Source organism: Lolium rigidum, unplaced genomic scaffold (assembly GCF_022539505.1).
Source record: "Lolium rigidum isolate FL_2022 unplaced genomic scaffold, APGP_CSIRO_Lrig_0.1 contig_11229_1, whole genome shotgun sequence".
Taxonomy (NCBI): Eukaryota; Viridiplantae; Streptophyta; class Magnoliopsida; order Poales; family Poaceae; genus Lolium; species Lolium rigidum.
Window position 1 is genome coordinate 198,975 of NW_025899804.1, and position 25,289 is coordinate 224,263.

General features: G+C 41.9%; 1 protein-coding gene across 1 annotated transcript; it reads right to left on the reverse strand.

Annotated features, from left to right (window-relative positions):
* On the reverse strand, positions 1-15,593 carry LOC124680267 (galactose mutarotase-like). Its single transcript, XM_047215346.1, has 5 exons — positions 15,542-15,593; positions 14,562-14,669; positions 14,359-14,472; positions 7,242-7,455; positions 1-301 (listed from the first exon to the last, which is right to left on the reverse strand). Exons 1-5 carry the CDS (start codon positions 15,591-15,593, stop codon positions 1-3), a joined length of 789 nt encoding a protein of 262 aa, XP_047071302.1.
* Between the last annotated feature and the right edge of the window lie 9,696 nt (positions 15,594-25,289).

Genomic DNA, 25,289 nt, shown 5'->3' on the forward strand with positions numbered 1-25,289 from the left:
TTAGAATGAGAACTTGTAGTCCATGTCGTGCTTATACACGTGACCAGGCCTGAGCGTCTGCGACGGGAACTCGGGGTGGTTCACGGCGTCGGGGTAGCCTTGCGTCTCCAAGCAGAACCCGCCGTACCGCTCGTACACCTTGCCGCCCTTCCCCTTGATGGTGTTGTTGAGCCCGTTGCCGGTGTAGAGCTGCATCGCCGGCTGGTTGGCCCACAGCTCCAGCCCGCGGCCGGACTTGCGGTCCCGGACCGCCGCCACCTTCCGCATGCCGTCACCGCCGATCACATAGCTGGTGTCGTACCTGATACGTCTCCGACGTATCGATAATTTCTTATGTTCCATGCCACATTATTGATGATATCTACATGTTTTATGCATACTTTATGTCGTATTTATGCATTTTCTGGAACTAACCTATTGACGAGATGCCGAAGGGCCAGTTGCTGTTTTCTGCTGTTTTTGGTTCCAGAAATCGTAGTAAGGAAATATTCTCGGAATCGGACGAAATCAACGCCCAGCATCCTATTTTTCCACGAAGCTTCCAGAACACCCGAGAGCCGCCAGAGGAGGGCCCTGTGGGCCCCAGACGACAGGGTGGCGCGGCCCAGGCCTTGGCCGCGCCCCCCCTAGTGTGTCGTCGCCTCGTCGACCCTCCGACTCCGCCTCTTCGCCTATATAAATGTCCCTGACCTAAAAACCTTGACACGTTCGACGAAACCAGAGAAAACCTTCCAGAGCCGCCGCCATCGCGAAGCCAAGATCTGGGGGACAGGAGTCTCTGTTCCGGCACGCCGCCGGGACGGGGAAGTGCCCCCGGAAGGCTCCTCCATCGACACCACCGCCATCTTCATCAACGCTGCTGTCTCCCATGAGGAGGGTGTAGTTCTCCATCGAGGCTCGGGGTTGTACCGGTAGCTATGTGGTTTATCTCTCTCCTATGTGCTTCAATACAATAATCTCACGAGCTGCCTTACATGATTGAGATTCATATGACGATGCTTGTAATCTAGATGTCATTATGCTAGTCAAGTGGATTTTACTTATGTGATCTCCGGAGACTCCTTGTCCCACGTGTGTAAAGGTGACAAGTGTGTGCACCGTGTGGGTCTCTTAGGCTATATTTCACAGAATACTTATTCACCGTTATGAATGGCATAGTGAAGTGCTTATTTATATCCCTTTATGATTGCAATGTGTTTTGTATCACAATTTATCCGTGTGCTACTCTAGTGATGTTATTAAAGTAGTTTATTCCTCTTGCACGGTGTAATGGTGACGAGTGTGTGCATCGTGTAGTACTTGGCGTAGGCTATGATTGTGATCTCTTGTAGATTATGAAGTTAACTATTGCTATGATAGTATTGATGTGATCTATTCCTCCTTTCGTAGTGTGAAGGTGACAGGTGTGCATGCTATGTTAGTACTTGGTTTGGTTATGTTGATCTGTCATGCACTCTAAGGTTATTTAAACATGAACATTGAATATTGTGGAGCTTGTTAACTCCGGCATTGAGGGTTCGTGTAATCCTACACAGTTAGTGGTGTTCATCATCCAACAAGAGAGTGTAGAGTCTAGCATCTATTTATTTATTCTATCATGTGATCAATGTTGAGAGTGTCCACTAGCGAAAGTATGATCCCTAGGCCTTGTTCCTAAATACTGCTATCGCTGTTTGTTTACTGTTTTACTGCATCTATACTTCCTGCAATATTACCACCATCAACCACACACCAGTCCTGGACAGCAAAGCACTTTTCTGGTTCCGTTGCTACTGCTCGCATTTATTCATACCACCTGTATTTCACTATCTCTTCGCCGAACTAGTGCACCTATTAGGTGTGTTGGGGACACAAGAGACTTCTTGCTTTGTGGTTGCAGGGTTGCATGAGAGGGATATCTTTGACCTCTTCCTCCCCGAGTTCGATAAACCTTGGGTGATCCACTTAAGGGAAACTTGTTGCTGTTCTACAAACCTCTGCTCTTGGAGGCCCAACACTGTCTACAAGAATAGAAGCACCCGTAGACATCAAGCACTTTTCTGGCGCCGTTGCCGGGGAGGAAAGGTAAAAGGCTCTCATACTCCGGTCCCAGGTAAAGTACTTTTCCGGCGCCGTTGTGTGTGTGCTCGAAGCTATTTCCTTTAGATCCTGCAATTGCATCTTTTTGTTTCTTGTTTACACTAGTTAGGCATAATGGACAACAATGGGCTTCTTATTCTATTTCCTGATTTAAGACATGGATGGTTTGATGCGAAAATTAAAAAACCTATGGAACATATTAGTATGAACGCTTTGAACACCATTGTTGCTAATGATATAGAAAGTTCTAAGCTTGGGGAAGCTGGTTTTGATGAGCATGATCTTTTTAGTCCCCCAAGCATTGAGGAGAAAATTTACTTTGATGATACTTTGCCTCCTATTTATGATGATTATAATGATAGTAGTCTTTTAGTACCGCTTGTTATGGAGGATAAATTTGATTATGATTACAATATGCCTCCTATATTTGATGATGAGAATAATAATGATAGCTACTTTGTTGAATTTGCTCCCACTACAACTAATAAAATTGATTATGCCTATGTGGAGAGTAATAATTTTATGCATGAGACTCATGATAAGAATGCTTTATGTGATAGTTATATTGTTGAGTTTGCTCATGTTGCTACTGAAAGTTATTATGAGAGAGGAAAATATGGTTGTAGAAATTTTCATGTTACTAAAATGCCTCTCTATGTGCTGAAATTTTTGAAGCTACACTTATTCTATCTTCCTATGCTTGTTACTTTGCTCTTCATGAACTTGTTTATTTACAAGACTCCTATGCATAGGAAGCATGTTAGACTTAAATTTATTTTAAATTTGCCTCTTGATGCTCTCTTTTGCTTCAACTACTATTTCTTGCGAGTGCATCATTAAAACTGCTGAGCCCATCTTAATGGCTATAAAAAAAGAACTTCTTGGGAGATAACCCATGTGTTTATTTTGCTACAGTACTTTTATTTTGTATTTGTGTCTTGGAAGTTGTTACTACTGTAGCAACCTCTCCTTATCTTAATTTTGTTGCATTGTTGTGCCAAGTAAAGTCTTTGATAGTAAGGTTCATACTAGATTTGGATTCTGCGCAGAAACAGATTTCTTGCTGTCACGAATCTGGACCTAATTCTCGGTAGGTAACTCAGAAAATTATGCCAATTTACGTGAGTGATCCTCAGATATGTACGCAACTTTCATTCAATTTGAGCATTTTCATTTGAGCAAGTATGGTGCCTCAATAAAATTCGTCTTTACGGACTGTTCTGTTTTGACAGATTCTGCCTTTTATTTCGCATTGCCTCTTTTGCTATGTTGGATGGATTTCTTTGTTTTATTACTGTCCAGTAGCTTTGTGCAATGTCCAGAAGTGTTAAGAATGATTGTGTCACCTCTGAACATGTGAATTTTTGATTATGCACTAACCCTCTAATGAGTTTGTTTCGAGTTTGGTGTGGAGGAAGTTTTCAAGGGTCAAGAGAGGAGGATGATATACTATGATCAAGAAGAGTGAAAAGTCTAAGCTTGGGGATGCCCCCGTGGTTCATCCCTGCATATTTTAAGAAGACTCAAGCGTCTAAGCTTGGGGATGCCCAAGGCATTCCCTTCTTCATCGACAACTTATCAGGTTCCTCCCCTGAAACTATATTTTTATTCCATCACATCTTATGTGCTTTGCTTGGAGCGTCGGTTTGTTTTTGTTTTTGTTTTGTTTGAATAAAATGGATCCTAGCATTCATTGTGTGGGAGAGATACACGCTCCGCTGTTGCATATGGACAAATATGTCCTTAGGCTTTACTCATAGTATTCATGGCGAAGGTTGAATCTTCTTCGTTAAATTGTTATATGGTTGGAATCGGGAAATGCTACATGTAGTAATTCTAAAATGTCTTGAATAATTTGATACTTGGCAATTGTTGTGCTCATGTTTAAGCTCTTGCATCATATACTTTGCACCTATTAATGAAGAAATACATAGAGCTTGCTAAAATTTTGTTTGCATAATTGGTCTCTCTAAAGTCTAGATAATTTCTAGTATTGAGTTTGAACAACAAGGAAGACGGTGTAGAGTATTATAATGTTTAAAATATGTCTTTTATGTGAGTTTTGCTGCACCGGTTCATCCTTGTGTTTGTTTCAAATAACCTTGCTAGCCTAAACCTTGTATCGAGAGGGATTACTTCTCATGCATCCAAAATCCTTGAGCCAACCACTATGCCATTTGTGTCCACCATACCTACCTACTACATGATATTTCTCCGCCATTCCAAAGTAAATTGCTTGAGTGCTACCTTTAAAATTTCCATTCTTTACCTTTGCAATATATAGCTCATGGGACAAATAGCTTAAAAACTATTGTGGTATTGAATATGTACTTATGCACTTTATCTCTTATTAAGTTGCTTGTTGTGCGATAACCATGTTCCCGGGGACGCCATCAACTACTCTTTGTTGAATATCATGTGAGTTGCTATGCATGTCCGTCTTGTCCGAAGTAAGGGAGATTTACCACTCATTTAATGGTTAGAGCATGCATATTGTTAGAGAAGAACATTGGGCCGCTAACTAAAGCCATGAATCATGGTGGAAGTTTCAGTTTTGGACATATATCCTCAATCTCATATGAGAACATTAATTGTTGCTACATGCTTATGCATTAAAGAGGAGTCCATTATCTGTTGTCTATGTTGTCCCGGTATGGATGTCTAAGTTGAGAATAATCAAAAGCGAGAAATCCAAATGCGAGCTTTCTCCTTAGACCTTTGTACGAGCGGGATAGAGGTACCCCTTTGTGACACTTGGTTAAAACATGTGTATTGCGATGATAATCCCGGTAATCCGAGCTAATTAGGACAAGGTGCGGGCACTATTAGTATACTATGCATGAGGCTTGCAACTTGTAAGATATAATTTACATAACACATATGCTTTATTACTACCGTTGACAAAATTGTTTCATGTTTTCAAAATAAAAGCTCTAGCACAAATATAGCAATCGATGCTTTCCTCTTTGAAGGACCATTCTTTTACTTTTATGTTGAGTCAGTCCACCCATTTCCTTCTGTCTTAGAAGCAAACACTTGTGTTAACTGTGCATTGATTCTTACATACTTGCATATTGCATTTCTTATATTACTCTATGTTGACAATTACCCATGAGATATACATGTTACAAGTTGAAAGCAACCGCTGAAACTTAATCTTCCTTTATGTTGCTTCAATACCTTTTACTTTGAATTATTGCTTTATGAGTTAACTCTTATGCAGGACTTATTGATGCTTGTCTTGAAAGTACTATTCATGAAAAGTCTTTGCTTTATGATTCAGTTGTTTACTCATGTCATTACCATTGTTTTGATCGCTGCATTCATTACATGTGTTTACAATAGTATGATCAAGGTTATGATGGCATGTCACTCTAGAACTTATCTTTGTTATCGTTTACCTGCTCGGGACGAGCAGGAACTAAGCTTGGGGATGCTGATACGTCTCCGACGTATCGATAATTTCTTATGTTCCATGCCACATTATTGATGATATCTACATGTTTTATGCATACTTTATGTCGTATTTATGCATTTTCCGGAACTAACCTATTGACGAGATGCCGAAGGGCCAGTTGCTGTTTTCTGCTGTTTTTGGTTCCAGAAATCCTAGTAAGGAAATATTCTCGGAATCGGACGAAATCAAAGCCCAGCATCCTATTTTTCCACGAAGCTTCCAGAACACCCGAGAGCCGCCAGAGGAGGGCCCTGTGGGCCCCGGACGACAGGGTGGCGCGGCCCGGGCCTTGGCCGCGCCCCTAGTGTGTCGTCGCCTCGTCGACCCTCCGACTCCGCCTCTTCGCCTATATAAAGGTCCCCGACCTAAAAACCTCGACACGTTCGATGAAACCAGAGAAAACCTTCCGCAGCCGCCGCCATCGCGAAGCCAAGATCCGGGGGACAGAGTCTCCGTTCCGGCACGCCGCCGGGACGGGGAAGTGCCCCCGGAAGGCTCCTCCATCGACACCACCGCCATCTTCATCAACGCTGCTGTCTCCCATGAGGAGGGAGTAGTTCTCCATCGAGGCTCGGGGCTGTACCGGTAGCTATGTGGTTAATCTCTCTCCTATGTGCTTCAATACAATAATCTCATGAGCTGCCTTACATGATTGAGATTCATATGATGATGCTTGTAATCTAGATGTCATTATGCTAGTCAAGTGGATTTTACTTATGTGATCTCCGGAGACTCCTTGTCCCACGTGTGTAAAGGTGACGAGTGTGTGCACCGTGTGGGTCTCTTAGGCTATATTTCACAGAATACTTATTCACTGTTATGAATGGCATAGTGAAGTGCTTATTTATATCCATTTATGATTGCAATGTGTTTTGTATCACAATTTATATGTGTGCTACTCTTGTGATGTTATTAAAGTAGTTTATTCCTCCTGCACGGTGTAATGGTGACAGTGTGTGCATCGTGTAGTACTTGGCGTAGGCTATGATTGTGATCTCTTGTAGATTATGAAGTTAACTATTGCTATGATAGTATTGATGTGATCTATTCCTCCTTTCGTAGTGTGAAGGTGACAGTGTGTATGCTATGTTAGTACTTGGTTTGGTTATGTTGATCTGTCATGCACTCTAAGGTTATTTAAACATGAACATTGAATATTGTGGAGCTTGTTAACTCCGGCATTGAGGGTTCGTGTAATCCTACACAGTTAGTGGTGTTCATCATCCAACAAGAGAGTGTAGAGTCTAGCATCTATTTATTTATTCTGTTATGTGATCAATGTTGAGAGTGTCCACTAGCGAAAGTATGATCCCTAGGCCTTGTTCCTAAATACTGCTATCGCTGTTTGTTTACTTGTTTTATCGCATCTATACTTCCTGCAATATTACCACCATCAACCACACACCAGTCCTGGACAGCAAATCACTTTTCTGGTGCCGTTGCTACTGCTCGCATTTATTCATACCACCTGTATTTCACTATCTCTTCGCCGAACTAGTGCACCTATTAGGTGTGTTGGGGACACAAGAGACTTCTTGCTCGTGGTTGCAGGGTTGCATGAGAGGGATATCTTTGACCTCTTCCTCCCTGAGTTCGATAAACCTTGGTGATCCACTTAAGGGAAACTTGCTGCTGTTCTACAAACCTCTGCTCTTGGAGGCCCAACACTGTCTACAACAATAGAAGCACCCGTAGACATCAGTACCCGACGAGGCCCTTGCCTCTGCTGACATGACGGATGCGCGCGCCGATCGGCGTCGGCGTCCGGAAGTCGTAGTTGGTACCGGCGACCGGGTCCACCCTGCCGGAGGACGGCAGGAGCTCGTCGTCCAACGGGATGTACCGCGACGCCGAGAGCTGGAGCGTGTGGCCCAGCACGTCGCCGCTGCCCTGCCCGCCAAGGTTCAGGTACAGGTGATACGTCTCCGACGTATCGATAATTTCTTATGTTCTATGCCATATTATTGATGATACCTACATGTTTTATGCACACTTTATGTCATATTCGTGCATTTTCTGGAACTAACCTATTAACAAGATGCCGAAGTGCCGGTTCCTGTTTTCTCGCTGTTTTTGGTTTCAGAAATCCTAGTAACGAAATATTCTCGAAATTGGACGAAACGAAGACCCGGGTTCCTATTTTCACCGGAAGCATCCGAACACCCGGGAAGGACCGAGAGGGGGCACCGGGCCCCCGGACCATAGGCCGGCGCGGCCCGGGCCCTGGCCGCGCCGCCATATGGTGTGGCCACCCTTCGACCCTCCTGCGCCGCCTCTTCGCCTATATAAAGCCTCCGTCGCGAAACCCCCGATGCGAAAAACCACGATACGGAAAACCTTCCGGAGCCGCCGCCATCGCGAAGCCAAGATCCGGGGGACAGGATTCTCCGTTCCGGCACCTGCCGGAGCGGGAAGTGCCCCGGAAGGCTTCTCCATCGACACCGCTGCCATCTCCACCGCCATCTTCATCACCGCTGCTGCTCCCATGAGGAGGGAGTAGTTCTCCATCGAGGCTCGGGGCTGTACCGATAGCTATGTGGTTCATCTCTCTCCTATGTACTTCAATACAATAATCTCATGAGCTGCCCTACATGATTGAGATTCATATGATGATGCTTGTAATCTAGATGTCATTATGCTAGTCAAGTGAGTTTTACCTATGTGATCTCCGGAGACTCCTTGTCCCACGTGTGTAAAGGTGACGAGTGTGTGCACCGTGTGGGTCTCTTAGGCTATATTTCACGTAATACTTATTCACTCGTTGAATGGCGTAGTGAAGTGCTTATTTATATCTCTTTATGATTGCAATGTATTTTGTATCACAATTTATCTATGTGCTACTCTAGTGATGTGTTATTAAAGTAGTTTTATTCCTCCCGCACGTGTGCAAAGGTGACAAGTGTGTGCACCGTGTTAGTACTTGGTTTATGCTATGATCATGATCTCTTGTAGATTGCGAAGTTAACTATTGCTATGATAATATTGATGTGATCTATTCCTCCTACATATGCATGAAGGTGACAAGTGTGCATGCTATGCTAGTACTTGGTTTAGTCTTTTGATCTATCTTACACTAAAGGTTACTAAAATATGAGCATTATTGTGGAGCTTGTTAACTCCGGCATTGAGGGTTCGTGTAATCCTACGCAATGTGTTCATCATCCAACAAGAGTGTAGAGTATGCATTTATCTATTCTGTTATGTGATCAATGTTGAGAGTGTCCACTAGTGAAAGTCTAATCCCTAGGCCTTGTTCCTAAATATCGCTATCGCTGCTTGTTTACTTGTTTCTATTGCGTTACTACTGCTGCGTTACTACTGCTTGTTTACTCGTCCCGGGCAAAGCACTTTTCCGGTGCCGTTGCTACTACTTATTCATACCACCTGTATTTCACTATCTCTTCGCCGAACTAGTGCACCTATTAGGTGTGTTGGGGACACAAGAGACTTCTTGCTTTGTGGTTGCGGGGTTGCATGAGAGGGATATCTTTGACCTCTTCCTCCCCGAGATCGATAAACCTTGGGTGATCCACTTAAGGGAAACTTGTCTGCTGTTCTACAAACCTCTCGCTCTTGGAGGCCCAACACTGTCTACAAGAATAGAAGCTCCCGTAGACATCAAGCACTTTTCTGGCGCTCGTTGCCGGGGAGGAAAGGTAAAAGGCTCTCATACACCGGTCCCGTGTAAAGTATTTTTCCGCGCCGTTGTGTGTGTGCTCGAAGCTATTTCCTTTAGATCCTGCAATTGCATCTTTTTGTTTCTTGTTTACACTAGTTTGGCATAATGGACAACAATGAGCTTCTTATTCTATTTCCTGATTTAAAACATGGATTGTTTGATGCGAAAATTAAAAAACCTATGGAATCTTATTTGCATGCTTGGTAGTAATATTAGTATGAACGCTTTGAACACCATTGTTGATAATAATGTAGAAAGTTCTAAGCTTGGGGAAGCTGGTTTTCATGATGTTTTTAGTCCCCCAAGCATTGAGGAGAAAATTTTCTTTGATGATACTTTGCCTCCTATTAATGATGATTATAATAGTGGTCTTTTGGTACAACCTACTATGGAGAGTAAATTTTATTGTGATTATACTATGCCTCCTACACTTGATGAGAATAATAATGATAGCTACTTTGTTGAATTTGCTCCCGCAATTACTAATAAAATTGATTATGCTTATGTGGAGAGTAATAATTTTATGCATGAGACTCATGATAAGAATGCTTTATGTGATAGTTATATTGTTGAGTTTGCTCATGATGCTACTGAAAGTTATTATGAGAGAGGAAAATATGGTTGTAGAAATTTTCATGTTACTAAAATGCCTCTCTATGTGCTGAAATTTTTGAAGCTACACTTGTTATATCTTTCTATGCTTGTTACTTTGCTCTTCATGAACTTGTTTATTTACAAGATTCCTATGCATAGGAAGCATGTTAGGCTTAAATTTGTTTTGAATTTGCCTCTTGATGCTCTCTTTTGCTTCACATACTATCTCTTGCGAGTGCATCATAAAAACTGCTGAGCCCATCTTAATGGCTATAAAGAAAGAACTTCTTGGGAGATAACCCATGTGTTATTTTACTCCAGTATTTTTGTTTTATATTTGTGTCTTGGAAGTTGTTTACTACTGTAGCAACCTCTCCTTATCTTAGTTTTGAGTTTTGTTGTGCCAAGTAAAGTCTTTGATAGAAAAGTAAGCACTAGATTTGGATTACTGCGCAGTTCCAGATTTCTTTGCTGTCACGAATCTGGGTCTATCTCCCTGTAGGTAGCTCAGAAAATTAAGCCAATTTACGTGCATGATCCTAAGATATGTACGCAACTTTCATTCAATATGAGAATTTTCATTTGAGCAAGTCTGGTGGCCTAATAAAATCCATCTTTACGGACTGTTCTGTTTTGACAGATTCTGTCTTTTATTTCGCATTGCCTCTTTTGCTATGTTGGATGAATTTCTTTGATCCATTAATGTCCAAGTAGCTTTATGCAATGTCCAGAAGTGTTAAGAATGATTGTGTCACCTCTGAACATGTGAATTTTTATTATGCACTAACCCTCTAATGAGTTGTTTCGAGTTTGGTGTGGAGGAAGTTTTCAAGGATCAAGAGAGGAGTATGATGCAATATGATCAAGGAGAGTGAAAGCTCTAAGCTTGGGGATGCCCCGGTGGTTCACCCTCGCATATATTAAGAAGACTCAAGCGTCTAAGCTTGGGGATGCCCAAGGCATCCCCTTCTTCATCGACAACATTATCAGGTTCCTCCCCTGAAACTATATTTTTATTCCGTCACATCTTATGTAGTTTGCTTGGAGCGTCGATTTGTTTTTGTTTTTGTTTTTGTTTGAATAAAATGGATCCTAGCATTCACTTTATGGGAGAGAGACACGCTCCGCTGTAGCATATGGACAAATATGTCCTTAGGCTCTACTCATAGTATTCATGGCGAAGTTTCTTCTTCGTTAAATTGTTATATGGTTGGAATTGGAAAATGATACATGTAGTAAATTGCTATAATGTCTTGGATAATTTGATACTTGGCAATTGTTGTGCTCATGTTTAAGCTCTTGCATCATATGATTTGCACCTATTAATGAAGAAATACTTAGAGCTTGCTAATTTGGTTTGCATATTTGGTTTCTCTAGAGTCTAGATAACATCTAGTATTGAGTTTTGAACAACAAGGAAGACGGTATGGAGTCTTATAATGTTTACCATATGTCTTTTATGTGAGTTTTGCTGTACCATTCATCCTTGTGTTTGTTTCAAATAACCTTGCTAGCCTAAACCTTGTATCGAGAGGGAATACTTCTCATGCATCCAAAATACTTGAGCCAACCACTATGCCATTTGTGTCCACCATACCTACCTACTACATGGTATTTATCCGCCATTCCAAAGTAAATTGCTTGAGTGCTACCTTTAAAATTCCATCATTCACCTTTGCAATATATAGCTCATGGGACAAATAGCTTAAAAACTATTGTGGTATTGAATATGTACTTATGCACTTTATCTCTTATTAAGTTGCTTGTTGTGCGATAACCATGTTTCGGGGACGCCATCAACTATTCTTTGTTGAATATCATGTGAGTTGCTATGCATGTCCGTCTTGTCCGAAGCAAGAGAGATCTACCACCTTCATGGTTGGAGCATGCATATTGTTAGAGAAGAACTTTGGGCCGCTAACTAAAGCCATGATTCATGGTGGAAGTTTCAGTTTGGACATATATCCTCAATCTCATATGAGAATAATAATTGTTGCCACATGCTTATGCATTAAAGAGGAGTCCATTATCTCGTTGTCCATGTTGTCCCGGTATGGATGTCTAAGTTGAGAATAATCAAAAGCGAGAAATCCAAAATGCGAGCTTTCTCCTTAGACCTTTGTACGAGCGGCATGGAGGTACCCCATTGTGACACTTGGTCAAAACATGTGCATTGCAAAGATCCGGTAGTCCAAGTTAATTAGGACAAGGTGCGGGCACTATTAGTATACTATGCATGAGGCTTGCAACTTGTAAGATATAATTTACATAACTCATATGCTTTATTACTACCGTTGACAAAATTGTTTCATGCTTTCAAAATAAAAGCTCTAGCACAAATATAGCAATCGATGCTTTCCTCTTTGAAGGACCATTCTTTTTACTTTTATGTTGAGTCAGTTCACCTATCTCTCTCCACCTCAAGAAGCAAACACTTGTGTGAACTGTGCATTGATTCTTACATATTTGCATATTGTACTTGTTATATTACTCTATGTTGAAAATTATCCATGAGATATACATGTTACAAGTTGAAAGCAACCGCTGAAACTTAATCTTCCTTTGTGTTGCTTCAATACCTTTACTATGATTTATTGCTTTATGAGTTAACTCTTATGCAAGACTTATTAATACTTGTCTTGAAGTACTATTCATGAAAATTCTTTGCTTTATGATTCACTTGTTTACTCATGTCATTACCATTGTTTTGATCGCTGCATTCACTACATATGTTTACAAATAGTATGATCAAGGTTATGATGGCATATCACTTCAGAAATTATCTTTGTTATCGTTTTACCTGCTCGGGACGAGCAGAACTAAGCTTGGGGATGCTTGATACGTCTCCGACGTATCGATAATTTCTTATGTTCTATGCCATATTATTGATGATACCTACATGTTTTATGCACACTTTATGTCATATTCGTGCATTTTCTGGAACTAACCTATTAACAAGATGCCGAAGTGGCAGTTCCTGTTTTCTGCTGTTTTTGGTTTCAGAAATCCTAGTAACGAAATATTCTCGGAATTGGACGAAACGAAGACCCAGGTTCCTATTTTCACCGGAAGCATCCGTAACACCCGGAAGGACCAGAGGGGGGGCACTGGGCCCCCAGACCATAGGCCGGCGCGGCCCAAGCCCTGGCCGCGCCGCCATATGGTGTGGCCACCCCTTCGACCCTCCTGCGCCGCCTCTTCGCCTATATAAAGCCTCCGTCGCGAAACCCCTGATGCGAAAAACCACGATACGGAAAACCTTCCAGAGCCGCCGCTATCGCGAAGCCAAGATCTGGGGGACAGGAGTCTCTGTTCCGGCACCCTGCCGGAGCGGGGAAGTGCCCCCGGAAGGCTTCTCCATCGACACCGCTGCCATCTCCACCGCCATCTTCATCACCGCTGCTGCTCCCATGAGGAGGGAGTAGTTCTCCATCGAGGCTCGGGGCTGTACCGGTAGCTATGTGGTTCATCTCTCTCCTATGTACTTCAATACAATAATCTCATGAGCTGCCCTACATGATTGAGATTCATATGATGATGCTTGTAATCTAGATGTCATTATGCTAGTCAAGTGAGTTTTACCTATGTGATCTCCGGAGACTCCTTGTCCCACGTGTGTAAAGGTGACAGTGTGTGCACCGTGTGGGTCTCTTAGGCTATATTTCACAGAATACTTATTCACTGTTGAATGGCGTAGTGAAGTGCTTATTTATATCTCTTTATGATTGCAATGTATTTTGTATCACAATTTATCTATGTGCTACTCTAGTGATGTGTTATTAAAGTAGTTTTATTCCTCCTGCACGTGTGCAAAGGTGACAGTGTGTGCACCGTGTTAGTACTTGGTTTATGCTATGATCATGATCTCTTGTAGATTGCGAAGTTAACTATTGCTATGATAATATTGATGTGATCTATTCCTCCTACATATGCATGAAGGTGACAAGTGTGCATGCTATGCTAGTACTTGGTTTAGTCTTTTGATCTATCTTACACTAAAGGTTACTAAAATATGAGCATTATTGTGGAGCTTGTTAACTCCGGCATTGAGGGTTCGTGTAATCCTACGCAATGTGTTCATCATCCAACAAGAGTGTAGAGTATGCATTTATCTATTCTGTTATGTGATCAATGTTGAGAGTGTCCACTAGTGAAAGTCTAATCCCTAGGCCTTGTTCCTAAATATCGCTATCGCTGCTTGTTTACTTGTTTCTACTGCGTTACTACTGCTGCGTTACTACTGCTTGTTTATTGTCCCGGGCAAAGCACTTTTCCGGTGCCGTTGCTACTACTTATTCATACCACCTGTATTTCACTATCTCTTCGCCGAACTAGTGCACCTATTAGGTGTGTTGGGGACACAAGAGACTTCTTGCTTTGTGGTTGCAGGGTTGCATGAGAGGGATATCTTTGACCTCTTCCTCCCTGAGATCGATAAACCTTGGGTGATCCACTTAAGGGAAACTTGCTGCTGTTCTACAAACCTCTGCTCTTGGAGGCCCAACACTGTCTACAAGAATAGAAGCTCCCGTAGACATCAACAAGTGCTGCAGGAAGTTCACCGGCGTGGCCTTGTTGAGAGCCGTCGCGTTCGTGCGAACGCTCAGGGTGTACGGGCTCGACAATTGGTACGTTGCGTACACCTCCAAATCTCCAGGAAATCCTGCTTGCCAATCACCAGTCGTAAGCATCATGTTACCCGGGCGATTATAACTCTGGAACAGAGAGGATCACTGATATCAGATCACGCACCTTGTTCTCCGTCGAAGATGTGGTAGAACAATGTGATGTATGGGGAGTGGCCGCCGCCGACGTACTCCTTCACCGTCCATATGACTTTGCTGAATCCCCTGTGACCACCTAGAGTAGGAAGAGAAATTATCAGCTTGCGCCTTATAACTTATGCAAGTCGCGCACACTGCACAAACACTATATTTTGCAACAAATGGCTTAGTCCATTAAACATGAAAATATTACCCATGGGTTTAGAGACCCTGCCCACAATCTACTCGTATGGTCCTTGGTCGCCTTAGGCTGCTTTATCCTCTATGTCGTGTGTCACAGGTGCATGTTAATTTTTTTTCTTGTTTTGCGGGTTGTGTGTATCTTTGCTAGGCAGAGGACAGGTGTAACTCATTTCTTTGTATCACCTTGATGTGTCCTATTGAGTTGATAAGGAAACCCTTTATATGAGTAAATGTTTTGCAAAAGGCAAAATTCATTTAGTAACCTAATTATTGATGGGTTGGAATATCAAACTTATTCCTAATGGACACATAGTTTGTCAATGAATATTTAATAAGAAAATAAATATCATTTGTTCCCTATGACACGTGGACCATCGGAAAGGTAACATGTACTACTTCATTCCGTTTTAAATACATAGTTTCTTTAGCAAACACGTACATTCAAGGTTTGCTAATTTATATTATTAGTGGCTAACAAAATGTTCAAGATTGGTTAAAGGAACTTTTTCCAATATTTTCTTCTATCATGTTCCTAATAATCAAATATTCACATGAGATATCAATATCTATAACATTGTGTATTTATTAACCGAAAAATATATAGTTATGAAACCTAACTCCTACGGTTATCGTATAAATAATTTTTTGATTTTCTGAGTATCAAAACATAATTATTGTACCAGTGTAAGACTCAACCCATTACCCATGGCAACTTTAGAGGCTACATGATTTTCCGAGTATCAAAACCTACTTTGATCATCGTACCTTTGGAATCAGGAAGGGCGATTGACATGATAGTGGCGCCCCAGTTGGTCATCTTGACAGAGAAATTCCCTTTCCTAAGGTTGTACACACCGACTCTCTTTCCCGCTTCAGCGCCGCTGGCCAACGAAAAGGCCACTAGGCACAGGAGCACTAGAAAAGCCAGAACCCTCACCATCAGGCTAGCGTGCAGGAAGAAGAAGACGCAGACAAACTACTCCCTCTGTTTTTGTTTCTACATCCGGGGATGGTTTTCAAATACTCCATAGTTATAGGTCCAAGAGAAGTTATTATCATTGATGTCGTTGATTATCCACCTCACATAACTTACAATAATAAGTTGGTTAGGCTGACCATAGTGGGTAGTATCATATAGTAGTATCATGTATATGATACTTTCGTATGATATTACATCTATAATGCATAGTATTCTAGACTAGTATCATAGTTTTGCTATATTTATTTATTTGTAGACATACTAGCTAAGATAAGCACTATGGCTAGCCTAAACTTAGGGGAGTTTTGAGAGGTGGCTAATCAATGCATATGGTCAATTAAGGTAGCTAATCAATGTATACTAGACATTAAGTACCACTAATAGTGCATTATACATATTGGCCTATATTGTTCAATCCTACTTGAATCCTCCTTAGGTAGAAAAGTAATGACTCCAAAGTTGATCTTATATAATGGAAAACCCCATTCTGCAATTGGATGATAAGTGATACGTCTCCGACGTATCGATAATTTCTTATGTTCCATGCCACATTATTGATGATATCTACATGTTTTATGCACACTTTATGTCATATTCGTGCATTTTCTGGAACTAACCTATTAACAAGATGCCGAAGAGCCGTTTCTGTTTTCTGCTGTTTTTGGTTTCAGAAATCCTAGTAACGAAATATTCTCGGAATTGGACGAAATCAACGCCCAGGGTCCTATTTTGCCACGAAGCTTCCAGAAGACCGAAGGAGAGTCGAAGTGGGGCCACGAGGTGGCGCAACACCAGGGCGGCGTGACCCAGGCCCTGGCCGCGCCGACCTATGGTGTGGGCCCCACGTGCCGCCTCTTTACCTGCCCTTCCGCCTACAAATAGCCTCCATCGCGAAACCCCCAGTACCGGGAGCCACGATACGGAAAACCTTACTGAGACGCCGCCGCCGCCAATCCCATCTCGGGGGATTCTGGAGATCTCCTCCGGCACCCTGCCGGAGAGGGGATTCATCTCCCGGAGGACTCTTCACCGCCATGGTCGCCTCCGGAGTGATGAGTGAGTAGTTCACCCCTGGACTATGGGTCCATAGCAGTAGCTAGATGGTTGTCTTCTCCTCATTGTGCTTCATTGTTGGATCTTGTGAGCTGCCTAACATGATCAAGATCATCTATCTCGTAATACTATATGTTGTGTTTGTCGGGATCCGATGGATAGAGAATACTATGTTATGTTAATTATCAAGTTATTACCTATGTGTTGTTTATGATCTTGCATGCTCTCCGTTATTAGTAGAGGCTCGGCCAAGTTTTTGCTCTTAACTCCAAGAGGGAGTATTTATGCTCGATAGTGGGTTCATGCCTCCATTAAATGCTGGGACGAGTGACGAGAAAGTTCTAAGGTTGTGGATGTGCTGTTGCCACTAGGGATAAAACATTGATGCTATGTCTAAGGATGTAGTTATTGATTACATTACGCACCATACTTAATGCAATTGTCTGTTGTTTTGCAACTTAATACTGGAAGGGGTTCGAATGATAACCTGAAGGTGGACTTTTTAGGCATAGATGCATGCTGGATAGCGGTCTATGTACTTTGTCGTAATGCCCAATTAAATCTCACTATATTTATCATGTCATGTATTTGCATTGTTATGCCCTCTCTATTTGTCAATTGCCCGACTGTAATTTGTTCACCCAACATGCTTTTATCTTATGGGAGAGACACCTCTAGTGAACTGTGGACCCCGGTCCTATTCTTTACATCGCATACAATCTCATCGTAATACTTGTTTTACTTGTTTTCACGCAAACAATCATCTTCCACACAATACGGTTAATCCTTTGTTACAGCAAGCCGGTGAGATTGACAACCTCACCTGTTTCGTTGGGGCAAAGTACTTTGGTTGTGTTGTGCGGGTTCCACGTTGGCGCCGGAATCTCCGGTGTTGCGCCGCACTACATCCCGCCGCCATCAACCTTCAACGTGCTTCTTGACTCCTACTTGGTTCGATTAAACCTTGGTTTCTTATCGAGGAAACTTGCCGCTGTGCGCATCACACCTTCCTCTTGGGGTTCCCAACGGACGTGTCAACTACACGCATCAAGCAAATTTACGGCGCCGTTGTCGGGGAGATCAAGACACGCTGCAAGGGGAGTCTCCACTTCCCAATCTCTTTACTTTGTTTTTGTCTTGCTTTATTTTATTTACTACTTGTTTGCTGCATTATATCAAAACACAAAAAAATTAGTTGGTAGCTTTACTTAATTTACTGTCTTGCACCCTATATCAAAAACACAAAAAAATTAGTTACTTGCATTTACTTTACTTGATTCATCATGTTTCCTTTTAATTTTACCACAAAAGACATACCGGTAGGACGTGGGTCTATAGTTGGGAGAAACAATATAGAAGAATTTTTCAATCATGTTAGTACCATTGAAGATTTTGAAGATAGACACTTGGTAGAACTTGCTCCTACTTATGAAATTGCTCGCTGCTTGCTTTAGTTCGCATGTTGGAAACTAAATTTGTTAATCTCAATCCTATAATCCAACACATGTTTTTTACACTCGGTGATATGGAAGAAGGGGAAAAGAAAGATTTTGTTTTAGAAACCCTTCTTAGAGAATTTGGTGGTATAGCAAGAGAGGCTAGAAAGGTCTTTATTAAATATAAGATGCTTGGTTCTTATACCAATTTTGGTAGTATCCTTGAAAAGATGGATGATACGTCTCCGACGTATCGATAATTTCTTATGTTCCATGCCACATTATTGATGATATCTACATGTTTTATGCACACTTTATGTCATATTCGTGCATTTTCTGGAACTAACCTATTAACAAGATGCCGAAGAGCCGATTCTTTGTTTTCTGCTGTTTTTGGTTTCAGAAATCCTAGTAACGAAATATTCTCGGAATTGGACGAAATCAACGCCCGGGGTCCTATTTTGCCACGAAGCTTCCGGAAGACCGAAGGAGAGTCGAAGTGGGGCCACGAGGTGGCGCAACACCGGGCGGCGCGGCCCGGGCCCCGGCCGCGCCGACCTATGGTGTGGGCCCCTCGTGCCGCCTCTTTACCTGCCCTTCCGCCTACAAATAGCCTCCGTCGCGAAACCCCCAGTACCGGGAGCCACGATACGGAAAACCTTACTGAGACGCCGCCGCCGCCAATCCCATCTCGGGGGATTCTGGAGATCTCCTCCGGCATCCTGTCGGAGATGGGATTCATCTCCCGGAGGACTCTTCACTGCCATGGTCGCCTCCGGAGTGATGAGTGAGTAGTTCACCCCTGGACTATGGGTCCATAGCAGTAGCTAGATGGTTGTCTTCTCCTCATTGTGCTTCATTGTTGGATCTTGTGAGCTGCCTAACATGATCAAGATCATCTATCCGTAATACTATATGTTGTGTTTGTCGGGATCCGATGGATAGAGAATACTATGTTATGTTAATTATCAAGTTATTACCTATGTGTTGTTTATGATCTTGCATGCTCTCCGTTATTAGTAGAGGCTCCGGCCAAGTTTTTGCTCTTAACTCCAAGAGGGAGTATTTATGCTCGATAGTGGGTTCATGCCTCCATTAAATGCGGGACGGTGACGGAAAGTTCTAAGGTTGTGGATGTCGTTGTTGCCACTAGGGATAAAACATTGATGCTATGTCTAAGGATGTAGTTATTTATTACATTACGCACCATACTTAATGCAATTGTCACGTTGTTTTGCAACTTAATACTGGAAGGGGTTCGGATGATAACCTCGAAGGTGGACTTTTTAGGCATAGATGCATGTTGGATAGCGGTCTATGTACTTTGTCGTAATGCCCAATTAAATCTCACTATATTTATCATGTCATGTATGTGCATTGTTATGCCCTCTCTATTTGTCAATTGCCCGACTGTAATTTGTTCACCCAACATGCTTTTATCTTATGGGAGAGACACCTATAGTGAACTGTGGACCCCGGTCCTATTCTTTACATCGCATACAATCTACTGCAATACTTGTTTTACTTGTTTTCACGCAAACAATCATCTTCCACACAATACGGTTAATCCTTTGTTACAGCAAGCCGGTGAGATTGACAACCTCCACTGTTTCGTTGGGGCAAAGTACTTTGGTTGTGTTGTGCAGGTTCCACGTTGGCGCCGGAATCTCCGGTGTTGCGCCACACTACATCCCGCCGCCATCAACCTTCAACGTGCTTCTTGGCTCCTCCTGGTTCGATAAACCTTGGTTTCTTTCTGAGGGAAAACTTGCTGCTGTGCGCATCATACCTTCCTCTTGGGGTTCCCAACGAACGTGTGAATTACACGCCATCAAGCATATTTTCTGGCACCGTTGCCGGGGAGATCAAGACACGCTGCAAGGGGAGTCTCCACTTCCCAACCTCTTTACTTCTTTTTTGTCTTGCTTTATTTTATTTACTACTTTATTTACTGTCTTGCACTTTATATCAAAGACACAAAAAAATTAGTTACTTGCATTTACTTTACTTGATTCATCATGTTTCCTTTTAATTTTACCACAAAAGACATACCGGTAGGACGCGGGTCTATAATTGGGAGAAACAATATAGAAGAATTTTTCAGTCATGTTAGTACCGTTGAAGATTTTGAAGATAGACACTTGGTAGAACTTGCTCCTACTTATGAAATTGCTGCTGCTGCTTTAGTTCGCATGTTGGAAACTAAGTTTGTTAATCTCAATCCTATAATCCAACATATGTTTCTTACACTCGGTGATATGGAAGAGGGGGAAAAGAAAGATTTTGTTTTAGAAACCCTTCTTAGAGAATTCGGTGGTCTAGCAAGAGAGGCTAGAAAGGTCTTTGCTAAATTTAATATGCTTGGTTCTCATACTAATTTTATTGGTCTCCTTGAAAAAATGGACATGGATAGAATAAGGTACACTAATAATATTAATGATGGTGGGGAGATCAAAGCACCAATACCATGTAAACTCCTAGCTATGAATGATGCACTAGAAAATAACTATGCTTGGCTTGTTCCTGAAAATTTGTTCGATGAGAGTAGCAAGCCCAAGACTAATGAAAAGGGAGACGCTGAAACTTATGTATCCAATATACTATGCATGGTTGAGAAAACTCCAAACCCCGCTGTAGATGCACCACCCTTTGATAATACTTGATATACACTTTCTGCGCCTAGCTGAAAGGCGTTAAAGAAAAGCGCTTATGGGAGACAACCCATGTTTTTACTACAGTATTTTTATTTTATATTTGAGTCTTGGAAGTTGTTTACTACTGTAGCAACCTCTCCTTATCTTAGTTTTATGTTTTGTTGTGCCAAGTAAAGTCTTTGATAGTAAAGTAAATACTAGATTTGGATTACTGCGCAGAAACAGATTTCTTTGCTGTCACGAATCTGGGTCTAATTCTCTGTAGGTAACTCAAAAAATTAAGCCAATTTACGTGAGTGATCCTCAGATATGTACGCAAGTTTCATTCAATTTGGGCATTTTCATTTGAGCAAGTCTGGTTCCCTAATAAAATCCATCTTTACGGACTGTTCTGTTTTGACAGATTCTGCCTTTTATTTCGCATTGCCTCTTTTGCTATGTTGGATGAATTTCTTTGATCCATTAATGTCCAGTAGCTTTATGCAATGTCCAGAAGTGTTAAGAATGATTGTGTCACATCTGAACATGTTAATTTTTATTGTGCACTAACCCTCTAATGAGTTGTTTCGAGTTTGGTGTGGAGGAAGTTTTCAAGGATCAAGAGAGGAGTATGATACAATATGATCAAGGAGAGTGAAAGCTCTAAGCTTGGGGATGCCCCGGTGGTTCACCCCTGCATATTCTAAGAAGACTCAAGCGTCTAAGCTTGGGGATGCCCAAGGCATCCCCTTCTTCATCGACAACATTATCGGGTTCCTCCCCTGAAACTATATTTTTATTCCGTCACATCTTATGCACTTTGCTTGGAGCGTCGGTTTGTTTTTGTTTTTGTTTTGTTTGAATAAAATGGATCCTAGCATTCACTTTGTGGGAGAGAGACACGCTCCATCTGTAGCATATGGACAAGTATGTCCTTAGGCTCTACTCATAGTATTCATGGCGAAGTTTCTTCTTCGTTAAATTGTTATATGGTTGGAATTGGAAAATACTACATGTAGTAATTCTAAAATGTCTTGGATAATTTGATACTTGGCAATTGTTGTGCTCATGTTTAAGCTCTTGCATCATATACCTTGCACCCATTAATGAAGAAACACTTAGAGCTTGCTAATTTGGTTTGCATATTTTGTTTCTCTAGAGTCTAGATAATATTTAGTATTGAGTTTTGAACAACAAGGAAGACGGTGTAGAGTCTTATAATGTTTACAATATGTCTTTTATGTGAGTTTTGCTGCACCGTTCATCCTTGTGTTTGTTTCAAATAACCTTGCTAGCCTAAACCTTGTATCGAGAGGGAATACTTCTCATGCATCCAAAATCCTTGAGCCAACCACTATGCCATTTGTGTCCACCATACCTACCTACTACATGGTATTTATCCGCCATTCCAAAGTAAATTGCTTGAGTGCTACCTTTAAAATTCCATCATTCACCTTTGCAATATATAGCTCATGGGACAAATAGCTTAAAAACTATTGTGGTATTGAATATGTACTTATGCACTTTATCTCTTATTAAGTTGCTTGTTGTGCGATAACCATGCTTCTGGGGACGCCATCAACTATTCTTTGTTGAATATCATGTGAGTTGCTATACATGTCCGTCTTGTCTGAAGTAAGAGAGATCTACCACCTTAATGGTTGGAGCATACATATTGTTAGAGAAGAACATTGGGCCGCTAACTAAAGCCATGATTCATGGTGGAAGTTTCAGTTTTGGACATATATCCTCAATCTCATATGATAATAATAATTGTTGCCACATGCTTATGCATTAAAGAGGAGCCCATTATCTCGTTGTCCATGTTGTCCCGGTATGGATGTCTAAGTTGAGAATAATCAAAAGCGAGAAATCCAAAATGCGAGCTTTCTCCTTAGACCTTTGTACAGGCGGCATGGAGGTACCCCATTGTGACACTTGGTTAAAACATGTGTATTGTGATGATCCGGTAGTCCAAGCTAATTAGGACAAGGTGCGGGCACTATTAGTATACTATGCATGAGACTTGCAACTTGTAAGATATAATTTTCATAACTCATATGCTTTATTACTACCGTTGACAAAATTGTTTCATGTTTTCAAAATAAAAGCTCTAGCGCAAATATAGAAATCGATGCTTTCCTCTTTGAAGGACCATTCTTTTTACTTTTATGTTGAGTCAGTTCACCTATCTCTCTCCACCTCAAGAAGCAAACACTTGTGTGAACTGTGCATTGATTCCTACATACTTGCATATTGCACTTGTTATATTACTCTATGTTGACAATTATCCATGAGATATACATGTTATAAGTTGAAAGCAACCGCTGAAACTTAATCTTCCTTTGTGTTGCTTCAATACCTTTACTTTGATTTATTGCTTTATGAGTTAACTCTTATGCAAGACTTATTGATGCTTGTCTTGAAGTACTATTCATGAAAAGTCTTTGCTTTATGATTCACTTGTTTACTCATGTCATTACCATTGTTTTGATCGCTGCATTCATTACATATGTTTACAAATAGTATGATCAAGGTTATGATGGCATGTCACTTCAGAAATTATCTTTGTTATCGTTTTACTCGCTCGGGACGAGCAGTAACTAAGCTTGGGGATGCTGATACGTCTCCGACGTATCGATAATTTCTTATGTTCCATGCCACATTATTGATGATATCTACATGTTTTATGCACACTTTATGTCATATTTGTGCATTTTCCGGAACTAACCTATTAACAAGATGCCGAAGAGCCGCTTGTCTGTTTTCTGCTGTTTTTGGTTTCGGAAATCCTAGTAACGAAATATTCTCGAATTGGACGAAATCAACGCCCGTGGTCCTATTTTGCCACGAAGCTTCCGGAAGACCGAAGAGGAGTCGAAGTGGGGCCACGAGGGGCCGCCACCATAGGGCGGCGCGGCCCAGTGCCCCGGCCGCGCCGACCTATGGTGTGGGGCCCTCGTGTGGCCCCCCACGTTGCCCTTCCGCCTACTTAAAGCCTCCGTCGCGAAAACCCCAGTACCGAGAACCACGATACGGAAAACCTTACTGAGACGCCGCCGCCGCCAATCCCATCTCGGGGGATTCTGGAGATCTCCTCCGGCACCCTGCCGAAGAGGGGATTCATCTCCCGGAGGACTCTTCACCGCCATGGTCACCTCCGGAGTGATGAGTGAGTAGTTCACCCCTGGACTATGGGTCCATAGCAGTAGCTAGATGGTTGTCTTCTCCTCATTGTGCTTCATTGTTGGATCTTGTGAGCTGCCTAACATGATCAAGATCATCTATCCGTAATGCTATATGTTGTGTTTGTCGGGATCCGATGGATAGAGAATACCATGTTATGTTAATTATCAAGTTATTACCTATGTGTTGTTTATGATCTTGCATGCTCTCCGTTATTAGTAGAGGCTCTGGCCAAGTTTTTGCTCTTAACTCCAAGAGGGAGTATTTATGCTCGATAGTGGGTTCATGCCTCCATTGATACCTGGGACAGTGACAGAAAGTTCTAAGGTTGTGTTGTGCTGTTGCCACTAGGGATAAAACATTTATGCTATGTCTAAGGATGTAGTTGTTGATTACATTACGCACCATACTTAATGCAATTGTCTGTTGCTTTGCAACTTAATACTGGAAGGGGTTCGGATGATAACCTGGAAGGTGGACTTTTTAGGCATAGATGCGATTGGATGGCGGTCTATGTACTTTGTCGTAATGCCCAATTAAATCTCACTCGTACTTATCATGACATGTATGTGCATTGTTATGCCCTCTCTATTTGTCAATTGCCCGACTGTAATTTGTTCACCCAACATGCTTTTATCTTATGGGAGAGACACCTCTAGTGAACTGTGGACCCCGGTCCATTCTTTTAATACTCGAAATACAAATCTGTCTGCAATACTTGTTCTTTACTTGTTTTCTTGCAAACAATCATCTTCCACACAATACGGTTAATCCTTTGTTACAGTAAGTCGGTGAGATTGACAACCTCACCGTTTCGTTGGGGCAAAGTACTTTGGTTGTGTTGTGCAGGTTCCACGTTGGCGCCGGAATCCCCGGTGTTGCGCCGCACTACATCCCGCCGCCATCAACCTTCAACGTGCTTCTTGGCTCCTCCTGGTTCGATAAACCTTGGTTTCTTTCTGAGGGAAAACTTGCTGCTGTGCGCATCATACCTTCCTCTTGGGGTTCCCAACGAACGTGTGAATTACACGCCATCAATGGACATGGAGAGAGTAAGGTACACTAATAACATTAATGATGGTGGGGAGATTAAAGCACCAATACCATGTAAGCTCCTAGCAAAGAATGAAGCGCTAGAAAATAACTATGCTTGGCTTGTTCCTGAAAATCTGTTTGATGAGAGTAGCAAGCCCAAGACTAATGAAAAGGGAGCCGCTGAAACTTAT